The sequence below is a fragment of the Lactuca serriola genome, chromosome 3 (assembly GCF_051521515.1).
Source record: "Lactuca serriola cultivar US96UC23 chromosome 3, Lser_US96UC23_V15, whole genome shotgun sequence".
Lineage (NCBI taxonomy): Eukaryota > Viridiplantae > Streptophyta > Magnoliopsida > Asterales > Asteraceae > Lactuca > Lactuca serriola.
Genome location: NC_136410.1, coordinates 32,028,380 through 32,046,062, shown reverse-complemented (window position 1 = coordinate 32,046,062; position 17,683 = coordinate 32,028,380). Strand labels below are relative to the sequence as shown.

Sequence of the window (17,683 nt, the reverse complement as noted above, 5' to 3'; positions counted from 1 at the left end):
TTCCAACATCAAGAAACCTTGTGATGTTCTACAAGACACACGCTTGGATATCTTTCACGGGTTTTGTTTTCTGCATTTCAAGTTTCAACTTTGCATGTAAAAGTCTGGACTGAATTAGTGTCGTCTTTCATAGCTGAGTTGACTCAGTTATCTGAAAATTTCAAGAAACATCAGTTTGTTTTGGTTGCATGTTATTTGGTAAGATATAGAGAGGCCAAGTGTGTGAAAGAAATCATGGCCTGGAAAACCTCAAAAAAATTAAAGATAAACATGAGATGATTAAGGAACAAATCAGTGTTTGTGTGTCTTTGATTAAAAAAACAAACTAATGGTTGGTTGGCTGGTTGGTTTTATCATGTTATTTATAGTTTTATACAACCTTCCATTTGCTCATGGTGCTGTATTTCTTCCCAAATTTGTACTGCAACTTATTAGCACATTGTTAAAAATATTATCATGAGTTGAATTATATTTGTTAAGAGGAAAATAACATCTTTTCATGGAGGTTTTAAGACGCTGGACTACATTATATGCTATCTTCTTCTTCATCATCAAAAACCCTAAAACAACTCCTCAATCTTCTTCATCTAAACTCTAAAATCAAACCAAATCCCAGAAAGCAAACTAAAACTCAAGTCTTTAAAAATTCATTAGCGACTTTTTGAAGAAATTTTCAACTTATCCTTAATAACTTCATGTCTGAACTTTTTAAACGTTAATTAAGGATCATTGAATTTACAATATACACAAATAAGGATCATTAAATTTACATTTTCAAGTAGAATACAAGACCCAAGTGGCTACTAATGAAAATTTATCCTCTGTTTAAAAGTGTAACACACTCACCTTAGACCATAGATAGGATGAATAAATAAGACCTATGTCACACCATACTCTGCAAGAATCCCCTTTAAAAATCCATCAGCAACAATCCCTTGTTCAACCATACGCCTATACATCAACACAGCATCACCTAATCTCCCAACCTTACAATACCCATGAATCAAAATACCATACACTATAACATCTGGCAACAACCGCCTCCCCAAAGCACCATGAAACACCATTAATGCTTCCTCCATCAACCCCCGTTTGCAAAGCCCATCAATCAACACACTGTAACTTACAATATTCGGACAAACCTCATTCCTAAGCATCGATTCATGCAACTCAAGAGCAGTTTCCATTTCCAACATCTTGAAATACCCATCAATCAAACTGCTGTATGTAACCACATTAGGTTCCAAACCTTGTTCCAACATCACTAAAAACATCGACATTGCATCTTCAACTTTACCTTCTTTACAATATCCATCAATCAAGATCGTGTAAGTAACAACATTCGCTTTCTTTTTCACCTCTTTGTAAAAAACTTCAACAGCTTCATTCAACATTTTTAATGAACAATACCCGCTCATTATCGTGTTGTAGGTCACAATATCCGGTTCCGGTCCGCATGCCTGAACCTGCCCGAAAATCTCCAACGCCTTTTGTAACTGCCCGGTTTTGAAAAAACCGTTTATCAGAATGTTGTAAACATCGATATCCGGTTTTACTCCGTTTTTCAGCATCATTTCAAGAATCCATAACCCGATAAAAACATTATTTTCTTTACAAAATCCGTCTATAAGTACGCTATATGTAACACGATCTGGAAGAAGACCCGTTTTCAGGGATTGATAGAACAAATTCAAAGCTTCGGGTAGCCTTCCGGACTCGATTGTTGCTTTGATGAGAATCGTGTAAGTGACTATATCAGGTTTTAAATTATACGTACCCATCTTCATGTACAACTTCACAGCTTCCTTCATTAGATTCAATTTACAAAAACCATCAATTAAAGTGTTATAAGCAACTATACCATGTTTTAAATCACTTTTGTAGAAGAATCGAATAGCATCATGCATCCGACCTTGTTTTGTGAGACCATTTATAAGCACACTATATACCGTTTCATCTGGCGTATAACCACATGTTACCATTTCATCATACAACCAGAAGCCATATCTCAAATTCCCAGATTTACACATGCCATCAATAAGACTAGTGTAAACTAGAACGGATGGGTGAAGACCTTGTTTCAAAATTTGACCAAAAATAGTGATACCCTCATCAAGATTCCCAATTTGACACAATCCGTTTATAAGAATCCCATATGTAACTACACTCGGTTTAATCCCTTCATCGAGCATCTTTTTATAAACATCAAAACCCTTTTGTAAATTTCCCTTTTTTACATATGCATTTATCATGGAGCTAAGAACCACCACATCCAAGATGATTCCTTTATCTAATGCCACCAAGATTACTTGATACCCTTCATCCAATTTTCCTGCCCTAAAAAGACCATCAACCAAGATACTGTATACAACTAGATCAGGAGTGATTCCTATTACTAGCATCATATCATAGAGTTGAAATGCGTCTTTTAATTTTGTTTCTTTGCAATATGCTTTCATTAATGTGCTAAATGTCACTACTGTTGGGATTGGACCTATTTCTGTCATCAATGACAAGAAGTCGTTAGCGATGCCTATACATTTGTCGTTGCAAAGACCTTTCATGATCTTATTACAAGTGACTACATTAGGTACAAGTCCTCTTTTAATGATAGCTTTATGGAATTCAAATCCAAAATTAGCATCACCTTTCTTGAAGAAACCACCCATAACATAACCATATAGATTTGAACACAAATCATTGTTTTCTCTAGTTTCATTAGTTATTTCCTGGTATACATTCAGGATAATGTCTATCCTGTTCATATCAACTAAAGAATTCATCATTCTCATCAAAGCATATGGTGAGATTGATATACCCATTTTTGACATCTGAAAAAACAACTCAACTGCCCTATCAATGTTCCCAATTCGACAATAGTTATCAACCAAGAAGCTATAGACAGTACTAGCGTTTGATTGATAACTCGTCAGACCCATGTGGAAAGCGTGAAAACAATCAAAATCCCTAAACCTTTCAGTCATTTTATCAAACACCCCGCGTGCGTCATCAAACATTCGTTTTTGTAGCAACAAATGAATGAGACTACAGAAAGATTCAAGGTTATGATGAGTGAACCCTAGATGACGCTCAGACCACTCGAAGAAACTGATTGCTAAATCGGGTGTTGCGCGTAGACCAAAAAGAATGGGCTCTACTTCATGGGGTCTCAAATTAGAGATAGAAGAATGGTTTAACAGGTGCTGATCGTGGTCTTTTTGTCGAAATGATGTTATTATGTGGCTAATTAACTGTGTTCGTGATGATGGTGCTGATGTAGAGCGAAACCGCGTTGATGAAAATGGAAGGGAGTTGAAGGATGGTATGAATTTGAGGAGGTGAGCGAGTGTTACCTTGGCGAACGATGATGAGTGAGAATGTGCAGAAAAGAGCATTATATGTTTGAAACTTGGGAAGACGAAGATAGTTCCATACAGTGAGCTCGAAACCCCTGTGTGGAGAGGTTTATGAGCATCAGGCAGGGTTTTAGGATCTCAGCTCAATTCTTCTAAAGAGATATAAACGATGATCCCGCAACCCTGCACGACCGGACCTAAATAGTCAAATTATCGAAAAAAATGTATTCGAATCTGATTTATTATTATCATTATTAGTTAAAAAAAAGTTAAAATTGACAATTTTAACTATTTTACATATATTTTTAACCATGTTAAAAAGTCATTTTTTTCATATATGTAGTCATTATCATTATATATACTTATAAAGGAAACATTTTTCCTTTCACCACATTCATTTGAAACTCTCATTCATTTTTTCTTTCACCACATTCATTTGAAACTCCTATGACTTTTCAATTTCTTTCTAATAATGATTATAAGTTGGTTAATAAGGTTAAATAAATATAAACCTAAAGTGTAATCATATATAAATTAAATCTCAATATTAAAAGAATATATTTTCTTATACTTATAAAGTTATATTTTTAACTTTTAACATATTATACATATTTTATTAGGTCTAATATATTGTTGTTTGAAAATGTTGTATAAAATACTTAAATTGCTAATTTAAATATAACCTTACAGGATCAAATTAAATATAAATTTTAATTCAACTTACACAACCGAAAAAATGTTTTGTAAATAGTTAAAAGTGATAAATTGTAGTGACTTTCTGATAATGATTATAAGTTAGATAATAAGGTTAAATAAGTATCAAACCTAAAGTATAATCATAAATAAACTAAATTTCAATATTAAAATAATATTTTTACTTCTACTTATAAACTTATGTCTTTAACTTTTAACATATTATACTTAATTTATTAGATTTAATATGTTGTTGTATGTAAACCATTATCAGTTTAAAGCTACAACTTTTGAAAGGTTTTGACAAAATACTTGAAGTTTTAATTTAAATATAACATTACAGGGTCAACTTCGATATAAATTTCAGTTCCACTTAAACAACCCAAAGAATATTTTGTGAATAGTTAAAAGTGATAAATTATAGTGCTAAATGCAAAAATTAAATTGTAATATCAGTTTAACTAAAATATTTCCTAAGGATATTTTTATAATCGTTAAAAGTTTTCAAATAAGCAGCATAAAATAACTTATCATAACAATAGTTAAAAATAACTCTATATAAATTATTATATTGTTACCTTTAAAATAAAATAAAAAATTGTTTGATGTTTTAAATAATTACAATGACAGAAATTAAAAAGTTAAACAAATAAATTTTAAAAAATTAATTAACAATAACAAAAACTATAATAACATTAAACCATATATTATATTTAATTTTATTCATGAGTAACCCACGGGTAGATGTCATTCAAAAGATTAAGATTATGTAATTTTAATAGATTTATATATTATCATATAATTCAAAATAATCAGTATATTATATCAACGTAACATACGAATTATTATATCAAATTTGACAACATTATTGTTTTATTTACAAAAACATATATTTGTAAAAATGTCAGCTATATAGTTACTTCTGCGCAACGCGCGGGCATTCGCCTAGTTTTAATATAAGTGTAAAAAAAATTTGCAATGGTACGATTCTTATCTCCTTTTCTTGTTTCTAATCTCCCTTTCTTGTTACAAGATGTACTATGGTTTACAAATTTAAGATTCATATCCGAAACATTATTATACAGTACTACTTAAACCAAATTATCAAAGTGGTCGATATAATTAATTAGGTGATGAAAATATAATCATGTACTTACATCATAATAAATCATCATTAGCACTTTCGAGTATGTATATTAATTTTGTTAATTGTAATATATAAAGGAACAAGGAGGGAAGGTGAGATGAGAACCATGTTGTTGACTTATTGGTTGGGTAGTCAATATACCACACATTTATCGAATACACAACCTAAATAATCTTAAGACTCAATTAATTTACTTTCTGTTCTTCAGCAAACATATATCCTATTCTTTTACATAAACATTATTAATAGAAGATACGATATGTATAAATCGATTATGGATTGTAATAGCTCACTAGAACTAGATAACCATAGAAATGTTATGAATTATTATTTAGTGAATGACTATTGGATTCTCCATATCCCTCATTACTCTCTATAATTAGTGAACATTATAGCAAACATTATTATGAGTTTTATGAGTGTGGTTATGCACCACTATAATGTGCATTCACATCATACGTGACCTTTCATCTTCTTTGTTTAGTATAAACAGTGAATATTATTGTAGCACCCGGTTCCTGGTACGTAAATGTTATTTGAGTATTTCCTTTCTTTTAGCCTTGGACTCGGCGAGTCATAGGTCCGACTCGCCGAGTGGATGCGGGACCCGGGACACGTTTAAGTTGGTGACTCGGCGAGTCCATATCCTGGACTCGGCGAGTCACAGCTGTTGGATGAAACCCTAAGTTTCAGGGGTTTGCACCCTATTTAAAGGACTTATCAGCCCCAAGTCGACCCCCATTGACCCTTAAAGCCCTGTATCTCTCGTTCTAAGCTATTCTTTGAGAGTTTGAGGTTAGTGTGTGTGTTTTTGAAGGCTTTGAAAGAGGAAGGAAGTAGATCCAGAAGAAGGGAAGCCATCCAAGCGTTATTTGTGTTCTTCCAGCAGTTCCTTTGAGGTATAACTCGTTTTCCCCTTGATTCCATGCTTAAAACTTCATTTGGGTCCTTCTTGGTCAAATCCCCAAGCTTGTATGTGCATTGTATGTCGTAATAAGGCGTTTGGCCTTTGGATCTAGGCAAGATTGAGCTCCAGGGGCTCAGATCTGTTAGCTTTTTGGCCCCATGTTGCTTGTTAGCCCTAGATCTACCCTTTTGGGACATTTTGAGCCCTAAAATCCATATTGGTGAATATCCACACGTAAAGTTGGAAACTTTACGTGTGATTTGTGTCCTAGAAGTCCAGATCTATGAATGGCATGGACTGGAATCGAGCAAATTCGTGTATTCAGTAGGTGCATGGAAACGACTCGGCGAGTCGTTCATATGACTCGGCGAGTCTATTCGCGAGTCTCCGAGTTTGTCTCCTTTTTCGTAGTATCGAGTGAGCAGTGAGTCACGGGGTGTGACTCAGTGAGTCGGAAGCTTAACTCATCTATGGAGGTACTCGGCGAGTCAATGCCCTGACTCGGCGAGTTCAAGGCAATCTCCTTAGATCAAGAACAGACTCGACGAGTTGTTCATACAACTCGGCGAGTCTTCGCATAAGTGTTCATCGGATGAAGATGAACTCGGCGAGTTGTTCATACAACTCGGCGAGTAGGATGAAGGACTTGAATATTGGTGAAGAAGGTGAACCCGTCGAGTCGTCGCCTAACTCGACGAGTAGGATCAGGATTCAGGGCAGTCGTTTGCGTAGGGACTTGGCGAGTTGGAAAGCCAACTCGGCGAGTGTAACATTCGTGTTTCTAGCCTAGGCATTTATATTGAGTTGATAGTCTAGGTTAACCATTGTAACTCATTTTGAAGAAATGAAAAGGAGTTATGTGAATATTATGTGAATTATGTGTTTTATGCTTAAGTATTAGGGCTTAATTAATTAAGAATAAAAATAAGCGTCAAAATTAAAGTGTGAGATAAGCCCGATATCTTTACATAAAGTTGTAGTGGTCGAAACAAGGATTTCGGGGATATAAAGAATACCAAAATCCGAGTTATAACGAAGAAGTTATGACCTGTCGAAGTTTTGCGACAAAACCGGCACGGTGCTGAATGTCGTAAAAAGTGAGTTTTTGATAAACTACTTTTTAGCCTTAGTAATCTAAACGAAAGTTGTAGTATTCGTTAAACCGAGAAGTTCGATAAAAAGAACGCCCAAATTTGACTTCGTATGAGGAAGTTATGATTTTTCGAAGTTTCAGCGTAGCAGTAGATAGCTAAAAACTCGAATTTTAGATCGAGCGATTTTTAGCCGACACAACCTAAACGAGAATTGAAGGTCTCGTCATTAGGAGCACAACGGTAAAAAGTCTGACGAAAACGGACGTCGGATGAAGAAGTTATGAATTTTTAACGGATTTCCTGTCCCGGTCTGTTAAAAATAATAATATAAAAATTAAAGTCAAAATTAGCCGACGAAGTCTAAACGAAAGTTGTAGATCGTAATTTTAGCTACGCGTGCATATAAAGAACGTCAAAAACGGAGCTCGTATGCGAAAGTTATGGATTTTAGAAGTTTTGGCACGAAAACCGAGAAATTTCGCATAGTCACAATTGCCACGTCACCCTCGCTTAGAAAGTGACACGTGTCCTGCTGAGTCACCTGGCTGCTGAGTCATTAGGCTGCTGAGTCACCGAGGCTGCTGAGTCATGCGAGCCACGTGTCCTCTTCTGATTCGACCGAGGAGGAGGCCCAATCCGAAGCAGCCAGCTCCCCAGCCGAAGCTTCGCCCAGCTGCCGCGTGTGTCCGAGCCTCGCATAGCCTAGCTCCGAGCCTCGCAGGTGCGCCAGCAAGCCGCGGTCCACTTAGAAGCCGACAGCGAGCCCTCGCATGTGCGAGCCATGTGCGAGCCATGCGAGCCATGTGCGAGACCCCCCCCTGCGAAGCCTCTTAGCCGTCGGATCAGGAAACTTCTCAGCCTTTGGATCAAACTTCGGACCCTATAAATAGAAGGGTACCTGCGAGGGTTTCCGGTTACTTTTGGAATTTAGCCATTTTTAGCCCCTCTCTCCATATTTTCTTCATCTTAACATCCCGCAAAGCCCCGGTATCAATTGTAAAGCCCGGAATACCCCACGAAGTGCCCGAGAAGCCCGAAAAATTTATCTTTTCGGTTTCGAAGCCCGACTTTTGCAGAGCCCGGTTTCTCAATAAAACTCCCGGTTTTATTAGAAACGATCGTTTTAGGAAACGAATTGCTGCCCGATTTTCACCAAAATAAGTGAGTGTGTAGTTACTTTCAATTTACACATAGATATGAAGTATTTACCTTGAAATACGTGTTATGTGTAAATATGCTAATTGTTTATTCGAGGTGACTGTTGAATTGATGTTTTATACAAGTTTTAAACTGTATATGCTTTTTATCTACAAAATATGTTGGGTAGAACATGGGTAGATGAAATAGTTGATGTGTGTTAAAATGGTGAGAGGCCTCGATGTCGATGTTGTGTTGTTGTTGTAGCCATCTAGCGAAGTATAGATGACGACCACGGACTTTCTAGATAGTCCAGTGGAACACTAGCAGGTTCGCAACTTGTAGGTGTTGATGAATTAAATTTTCATTGGCGTACTTCATCCCCCTCATGATTGCCTTAAGGACATGTATGGCTGAGGAAACCCCTTAGCAGTAGTGTCCATCCCGATGATAATCCTTAGGCTAGGTCTCTTGTGATAGATGTTTAGGGACGTAAAGTGAGGACAACGGGAATGGGTAATCAGGGTTATTGTTGATTGGTGAACTTAATAAGTATATTATTATTGTGGGTTGAAAACCCTATATGCTCACCAGGCTCCCAAGCCTGACCCACTCAGTTTTATGATTACAGGTAGTGGACCCCGAGCATAGTCGGAGGATGACGAGAGATTTTTGGATTATAGGCTAGTAGTTGTAAATAACTATTGAAAGGCTTATAATGTCTTGTTTATGCTTTTGATCTGTATCGGAACATGACATCCCGAGGTTTTGATATATATATGGAAAATATATACCTTCTTAATGAAGGATTTTGATAAAACTTTTATCATATATTGTTTGGGGACCAATTCCGAAATATCTTATAAAAAGATTTCTCTGATTTTATTTTAAAAAGCATAAATTAAATCGGTCTTTTCTGGCCGAGAAATATGGGGATGTCACAGTTGGTATCAGAGCATTAGTTTAAGCGAACTAAGAAATTGTAGAATTTCTAGACTTGAACTTAGAATGCTAAGTGATGATTGTGAGATGAGTGTCTACCTTATTTTAGGCACGAGCACTAGTTTATTTTAGGGAAGATGCCTAAAATGCCCTTATGTGCTAAATGCTATGTGTTTGCCATGTGTGCCATTATTTGTTCGGATCTATGGTCTGTTGCCGACCGGATCTGGAAACCTTATGTGTGTAGGATTCTAAGTGTATGAATACGAGATTAGAACTAACATGTAAACGTTTTGGAGTGATAAGGGAATTGACATGTCTAACAAGGATAAAGACCTAAATTTCGCCTTATTCGGTATATAGATTGTAATGGCAAGAACTCGGAGTGGAGCTGGAATTGCAAACAGAAACCAACAACCTCAACCTCCAGTGGTGGAACAGGTGCCTATAGTAGGAGCTGCACCCGAACCCATCACTATGGCTGGAGTACGAACTATGATTCAGGCCATGTTGGCTGAATAGAGGGAGGAATTGAGGCAAATGTTGCTGAACGACAGGGATGAACCTTCAGTTCCTGTTGAACAACGTGAACTAAATAACGATCGATCTGAAGAAGGGAACAGTAGCAGATCGGTTGGTCATGGTGAACCGCTTGTGGTTGGGAGGAATAACCACGAGGGTAGAGCGGAGAGAAATGGGTGCAAGTATAAGGACTTTATGACTTGCAAGCCATCGACCTTCAATGGAAAACAAGATCCTGTCGGAGTAATGGATTGGATATCGGAAATGGATTTGGCTTTCATGACTTGTGATTGCCAAGGCAAGTTACAAACTACGTTTGCAGTACGTCAGTTCAGGGGTAGTGCTGCCCGTTGGTGGAGCACTTTGGGGAAAACCCTAAGCCCTAACGAGCCACTGCAATTAACTTGGGCAGAGTTCTTAGTGCACTTCAAGCGCAAGTACTGCTCGGCCCAAAACGTACTTGAGTTAGAAAACCAATTTCTAACGTTGCAGAAGGGGAGTATGACCGTTGACGAATATACAAATAACTTCATAGACAAAATGGAGTTTGCTTTGCGTATTGTCCCAGATGAGTTGGCAAAAATAGACAGGTACGCAAAGGGACTTCCATGGGAGTATGCGGTGCCAGTACGTCAGGCACTTACTTTGGAGGCAGCTATCTGGGCTGCCAAGTCTGTTGAAGATATGATAAAAGGGAGAGCCGCCAGCAAGGTTGAAGTTGGCGAAAAGCGAAAGTTTGAAGGAACTTCAGGTTCCAATAAAAAGAACAAATTCTCGAAGACTGGTTCGAGAAAGTTTGGAGGAGGAAGCGAAGCCAAGTGGTGTAACAAGTGTAAGAAGAAACATGCTGGGAAGTGCAGCATGGAAGTCACTTGTTACAAATGTGGAAAGCCAGGGCATTATGCCAATGAATGCACCCTCAATAAGAACGTATGTTTTGGGTGCAATGAAGAAGGGCATATTTTGAGGGACTGCCCGAAGAAGAAGGATGCAGCAAAACCCAATCTACCACCAAAGCCGAAGGCGAGAGCCTTTCAGATGACCCTCGAAGCTGCGAAAGAAGAAGCCGATGTTGCTTCAGGTACCTTTCTCGTAAACGAATTGCCTGCCCAAATTTTGTTTGATTCTGGAGCCAATTACTCCTTTATATCGCATGAATTTGGTAGAAAGCTAGCTTTGCCTGTAGATATGCTAGTTAATGTTATAATAGTCGAGATTGCTAGTGGCAAGTTTGTACCTGTTAGCCATCGTATGAAAAACATCCTCATTGACTTGGATGGGAATAAGTTCCAAGAGGAATTATTGCCTATCGAGTTAAATGGATTCGACATAGTTCTAGGAATGGATTGGCTTAGCGCCAATGACGCAGAAATACTATGTAGAAAGAAGATAGTAAAAGTAAACCCGCCAGGGAAAGAGTCGTTTATGGTGTACGGAGACAAACGCAGAGTAAACTCTGGAATAATTTCCCTAATGAAAGCCAGAAAGTGTTTGGCCAAGGGATGTACATCATATCTAGCATTCGTGATCGATGCCAAGATGGAAAAGAAGGAGGTGCAGAATATTCCGGTGGTGTGTGATTATCCGGAAGTCTTTCCCGAAGATCTTCCCGGATTGCCCCCTGATCGACAAGTAGAATTTCGTATCGACTTGTTGCCAGGAACGACGCCGATAGCGAAAGCACCTTATCGACTAGCGCCAACCGAAATGAAAGAACTTATGACACAACTTCAGGAGTTATTGGACAAAGGTTTTATTCGACCTAGTTCATCACCCTGGGGAGCCCCTGTGTTATTTGTAAAGAAGAAAGACGGAAGCATGAGAATGTGCATCGATTACAGAGAGCTGAACAAAGTGACGATAAAGAACAAGTACCCGTTGCCAAGGATCGATGACTTGTTCGACCAGTTGCAGGGTTCGAGCTATTTCTCGAAGATCGATCTTAGGTCGGGATACCATCAACTAAAGGTGAGAGAGCAGGACATCGAAAAGACTGCTTTTAGAACGAGATATGGACACTATGAATTTTTGGTTATGTCGTTCGGACTAACCAATGCCCCAGCAGCTTTCATGGATTTGATGAATAGGGTTTGTAAACCATTCTTAGATAAATCCGTGATAGTATTCATAGATGATATCTTGATTTATTCGAAAAGCAAGCAGGAGCATGAAAAGCATATGCGTGAAGTGCTAGAAGTCCTGAAAAAGGAGAAGCTGTATGCAAAGTTCTCCAAGTGTGAATTTTGGATTCAAGAAGTCCAATTTTTAGGTCATGTGGTTAACCAAGAAGGGATAATGGTCGACCCAGCAAAGATTGAAGCTGTAATGAAGTGGGAACAACCAAAAAGTCCTACGGAGATTCGAAGCTTTTTAGGATTAGCTGGATATTACCGAAGGTTTATCCAAGGCTTTTCTTCGATTGCTACTCCATTAACAGCTTTGACCCACAAAGGAGCCACTTATTCTTGGAATGAGAAGCATAAGGAAGCCTTTGAGAAGTTGAAGAAGAGATTGTGTGAAGCACCGATTCTTTCATTGCCCGAAGGAGTTGATGACTTTGCAGTTTATAGCGATGCATCCGGAGTTGGGTTAGGTTGTGTTCTGACCCAAAGGGATAAAGTGATCGCGTATGCATCGAGGCAATTGAAGGAGCATGAAAAGAACTACCCCACTCATGATTTGGAGTTGGCAGCGGTAGTATTTGCCTTGAAGATATGGAGGCATTATCTTTATGGCACAAAGTGTAAACTTTTCACTGATCATAAGAGTCTCCAATATCTCTTTAATCAGAAGGAATTGAACATGAGGCAACGACGCTGGCTAGAGTTACTCAAGGACTATGACTGTGAGATACTTTACCACCCTGGTAAAGCAAATGTTGTTGCCGATGCTCTCAGTCGGAAGGTAAACCTTGAAAAGAAAAGGCCAAGAGCATTGAGAATTGAAGTTGTCTCGACAATTGTGGGAAGTATAAAGAAAGCTCAAGAGGAAGCTTTAGAGAAAAATGACCGAAAGGAAGAACGTTTAGGCAAAACGTTAGTGTTCGGTACAAACAACCAAGGGTTGAAGGTATTTCAAGATAGAATTTGGGTACCTAAGACGGGCGGAATAAGAGATCTTCTGATGGAAGAAGCTCACAAGACCATGTACTCAATTCATCCCGGCAGTACGAAAATGTATAGGGATCTAAAACCCTATTATTGGTGGCCGACGATGAAGCTCGATGTTGCTAAGTATGTGGCCGAGTGTGTAACTTGTGCTAGGGTTAAGGCACAACATCAGAAACCGTATGGGAGTTTAGAACCTTTACCCGTACCCATGGGTAAATGGGAAGATGTCACCATGGATTTTGTAACTAAACTGCCCAGAACAAGGAACGGTCACGACATGATTTGGGTGGTCGTTGATCGCTTCACTAAGAGTGCGCATTTCATAGCGGCCAAAGAGAAATGGTCTATGGATAAACTTGCGAATTCTTACGTGAAGGAAATTGTGAGGCTTCACGGTGTTCCGTTAACGATTGTGTCCGATCGTGACAGCCGTTTTACCTCAAGGTTTTGGAGGAGTCTACAAGAGGAATTGGGTACCAAGTTGTGTTTGAGTACAGCTTACCATCCGCAAACCGATGGTCAGAGCGAGCGAACGATTCAAACATTGGAGGATATGCTGAGAGCATGTACCCTAGAATTCCAAGGTAACTGGGATGAACACTTACCTTTAGTAGAATTCTCCTATAATAATAGTTTCCACTCAAGCATTAAGATGACACCTTATCACGCTTTGTATGGGGAGAAGTGTCGAACGCCATCATGTTGGCTGGAAGCTGGGGAAAAGCAGTTTATGGGACCTGAAATAGTCCATGAGACTGCTGAAAAGTTGAAAGTGATAAGGGAAAGGATGTTAGCTGCTCAAGATCGACAAAAGAGTTATGCTGACAAGAAAAGACGACCGATATCCTTCGATGTTGGAGATTCGGTTTTACTTAAAGTCTCGCCGTGGAAGGGACTTATAAGATTTGGGAAACGAGGGAAGTTGAGTCCAAGGTTTATTGGACCATTTAAAGTTCTTCAGAGGATCGGGAATCAAGCTTACAAGCTAGAGTTACCGGAAGAACTAGAGGGTATTCATAACACCTTTCATGTGTGTTATTTGAGAAAATTCACAGGAGATGTGCCCGACATAATTCCGATTTCTGAGTTAAGGTTGGATGAAAACAAGAGGTTGATCGAAGAACCTGAGGCAATCGTTGACCGTAAGACTATGAAGTTACGACGCAAGATGGTCGATTTAGTGCTTGTGCGCTGGAAACATACGAATGGACCAAATCTCACTTGGGAAACGGAGAGTGACATGATGAGTTGCTACCCGCAGTTGTTTGGTGATATGTGATTCCGGGGACGGAATCATCCTAAGAGGGAGAGAATTGTAACATTCGTGTTTCTAGCCTAGGCATTTATATTGAGTTGATAGTCTAGGTTAACCATTGTAACTCATTTTGAAGAAATGAAAAGGAGTTATGTGAATATTATGTGAATTATGTGTTTTATGCTTAAGTATTAGGGCTTAATTAATTAAGAATAAAAATAAGCGTCAAAATTAAAGTGTGAGATAAGCCCGATATCTTTACATAAAGTTGTAGTGGTCGAAACAAGGATTTCGGGGATATAAAGAATACCAAAATCCGAGTTATAACGAAGAAGTTATGACCTGTCGAAGTTTTGCGACAAAACCGGCACGGTGCTGAATGTCGTAAAAAGTGAGTTTTTGATAAACTACTTTTTAGCCTTAGTAATCTAAACGAAAGTTGTAGTATTCGTTAAACCGAGAAGTTCGATAAAAAGAACGCCCAAATCTGACTTCGTATGAGGAAGTTATGATTTTTCGAAGTTTCAGCGTAGCAGTAGATAGCTAAAAACTCGAATTTTAGATCGAGCGATTTTTAGCCGACACAACCTAAACGAGAATTGAAGGTCTCGTCATTAGGAGCACAACGGTAAAAAGTCTGACGAAAACGGACGTCGGATGAAGAAGTTATGAATTTTTAACGGATTTCCTGTCCCGGTCTGTTAAAAATAATAATATAAAAATTAAAGTCAAAATTAGCCGACGAAGTCTAAACGAAAGTTGTAGATCGTAATTTTAGCTACGCGTGCATATAAAGAACGTCAAAAACGGAGCTCGTATGCGAAAGTTATGGATTTTAGAAGTTTTGGCACGAAAACCGAGAAATTTCGCATAGTCACAATTGCCACGTCACCCTCGCTTAGAAAGTGACATGTGTCCTGCTGAGTCACCTGGCTGCTGAGTCATTAGGCTGCTGAGTCACCGAGGCTGCTGAGTCATGCGAGCCACGTGTCCTCTTCTGATTCGACCGAGGAGGAGGCCCAATCCGAAGCAGCCAGCTCCCCAGCCGAAGCTTCGCCCAGCTGCCGCGTGTGTCCGAGCCTCGCATAGCCTAGCTCCGAGCCTCGCAGGTGCGCCAGCAAGCCGCGGTCCACTTAGAAGCCGACAGCGAGCCCTCGCATGTGCGAGCCATGTGCGAGCCATGCGAGCCATGTGCGAGACCCCCCCCTGCGAAGCCTCTTAGCCGTCGGATCAGGAAACTTCTCAGCCTTTGGATCAAACTTCGGACCCTATAAATAGAAGGGTACCTGCGAGGGTTTCCGGTTACTTTTGGAATTTAGCCATTTTTAGCCCCTCTCTCCATATTTTCTTCATCTTAACATCCCGCAAAGCCCCGGTATCAATTGTAAAGCCCGGAATACCCCACGAAGTGCCCGAGAAGCCCGAAAAATTTATCTTTTCGGTTTCGAAGCCCGACTTTTGCAGAGCCCGGTTTCTCAATAAAACTCCCGGTTTTATTAGAAACGATCGTTTTAGGAAACGAATTGCTGCCCGATTTTCACCAAAATAAGTGAGTGTGTAGTTACTTTCAATTTACACATAGATATGAAGTATTTACCTTGAAATACGTGTTATGTGTAAATATGCTAATTGTTTATTCGAGGTGACTGTTGAATTGATGTTTTATACAAGTTTTAAACTGTATATGCTTTTTATCTACAAAATATGTTGGGTAGAACATGGGTAGATGAAATAGTTGATGTGTGTTAAAATGGTGAGAGGCCTCGATGTCGATGTTGTGTTGTTGTTGTAGCCATCTAGCGAAGTATAGATGACGACCACGGACTTTCTAGATAGTCCAGTGGAACACTAGCAGGTTCGCAACTTGTAGGTGTTGATGAATTAAATTTTCATTGGCGTACTTCATCCCCCTCATGATTGCCTTAAGGACATGTATGGCTGAGGAAACCCCTTAGCAGTAGTGTCCATCCCGATGATAATCCTTAGGCTAGGTCTCTTGTGATAGATGTTTAGGGACGTAAAGTGAGGACAACGGGAATGGGTAATCAGGGTTATTGTTGATTGGTGAACTTAATAAGTATATTATTATTGTGGGTTGAAAACCCTATATGCTCACCAGGCTCCCAAGCCTGACCCACTCAGTTTTATGATTACAGGTAGTGGACCCCGAGCATAGTCGGAGGATGACGAGAGATTTTTGGATTATAGGCTAGTAGTTGTAAATAACTATTGAAAGGCTTATAATGTCTTGTTTATGCTTTTGATCTGTATCGGAACATGACATCCCGAGGTTTTGATATATATATGGAAAATATATACCTTCTTAATGAAGGATTTTGATAAAACTTTTATCATATATTGTTTGGGGACCAATTCCGAAATATCTTATAAAAAGATTTCTCTGATTTTATTTTAAAAAGCATAAATTAAATCGGTCTTTTCTGGCCGAGAAATATGGGGATGTCACAGCGAGTCGAGGTCAACTGAAAAGTTGACTCTGACTTTGACTTAGGGCAAGGTCAGGGGTAAAATGGTCATTTTACCCAAAGGTCAGTGATCAGTGTTTGATTGAGTATATTGTGGGAATTGCAGCCGGAGGGTTTCCGGAGCAGCAGCAGCAGTAGTAGGTGATCAATTCCCACACAGACCAGCAGCTATTTCGAGGTGAGTTTCCTTTCTAGTAGGAACGGGTCCAAGGCACCAAGGCCGACCCGTGTAGACGAGATGCTAGTACTAGAGTGTGGGCCGAGCCCGTATCTCTGGGTTTAGTCAAGTATGATATATGTGTTAATATGATAGAATTGCTTATACTTGTTGTCTACGTGATACTTGTATGTTATGAGTTAGCGGTTGAGTGTGGGCAGGGCCCGTATCTCTCCGAGGTTGGAGTGTGGGCTAGGCCCGTATCTCCTAGATAGCGAAGTGTGGGCAGGGCCCGTATCTTCACAAGTGTGGGCGATGCCCGTATCTCCCGGCTAGCGAAGTGTGGGCAGGGCCCGTACCTTCCCGAGTGTGGGCAAGGCCCGTAACTCCTAGCTGAACAATGGTTGTTATATGTTGCATGGTATGTGGTATTATGGGGGAACTCACTAAGCTTTGTGCTTACAGTTTTCAGTTTTGGTTTCAGGTACCTCCTCAGCTAGGGGAAAGGAGCCGGCGCGGTAGCGGCACGTCACACACACACACTCTCCGGTTTCCGCATTTACGAGCTTCACTGGGATTTGTACTCTGATATTTTGATTGAATGTATGAATTGGCTTTTAGACATGGTTCACTTGTGTGATAATTCGATCAGACAATGTTTTAGTTTTTAATATTTTCTAAAAGTAATGTTTTTAAAACGAAATTTTTTGGTCATGAAAATTGGGTCGTTACAATTATGTATTGTAAAGTTTGATGATTTCATCACAAATATTGGAATAAAAGTTCTCTTTATTCTCATGTCTTTCTTTATCTATAATGTATCTTGTTATTTGATCATATTTTATAACACGTTATCAGCACGACTCTACCATAGAGC

General features: G+C 39.1%; 1 protein-coding gene and 1 long non-coding RNA gene across 2 annotated transcripts; one reads left to right on the top strand and one right to left on the bottom strand.

Annotated features, from left to right (window-relative positions):
* Positions 1-743: 743 nt before the first annotated feature.
* On the bottom strand, positions 744-3,526 carry LOC145091800 (Tetratricopeptide repeat (TPR)-like superfamily protein). The gene has a single exon (XM_079029602.1). The coding sequence runs from the start codon at positions 3,393-3,395 to the stop codon at positions 879-881; it is 2,517 nt and encodes an 838-aa protein (XP_078885728.1). The 5' UTR covers positions 3,396-3,526; the 3' UTR covers positions 744-878.
* A 2,380-nt stretch (positions 3,527-5,906) lies between these two features.
* Positions 5,907-17,372, top strand: LOC145094327 (uncharacterized). Its single transcript, XR_013703291.1, has 3 exons — positions 5,907-6,095; positions 16,756-16,827; positions 17,291-17,372. It is a non-coding gene; the product is annotated as an uncharacterized LOC145094327 (long non-coding RNA).
* Positions 17,373-17,683: the final 311 nt, after the last annotated feature.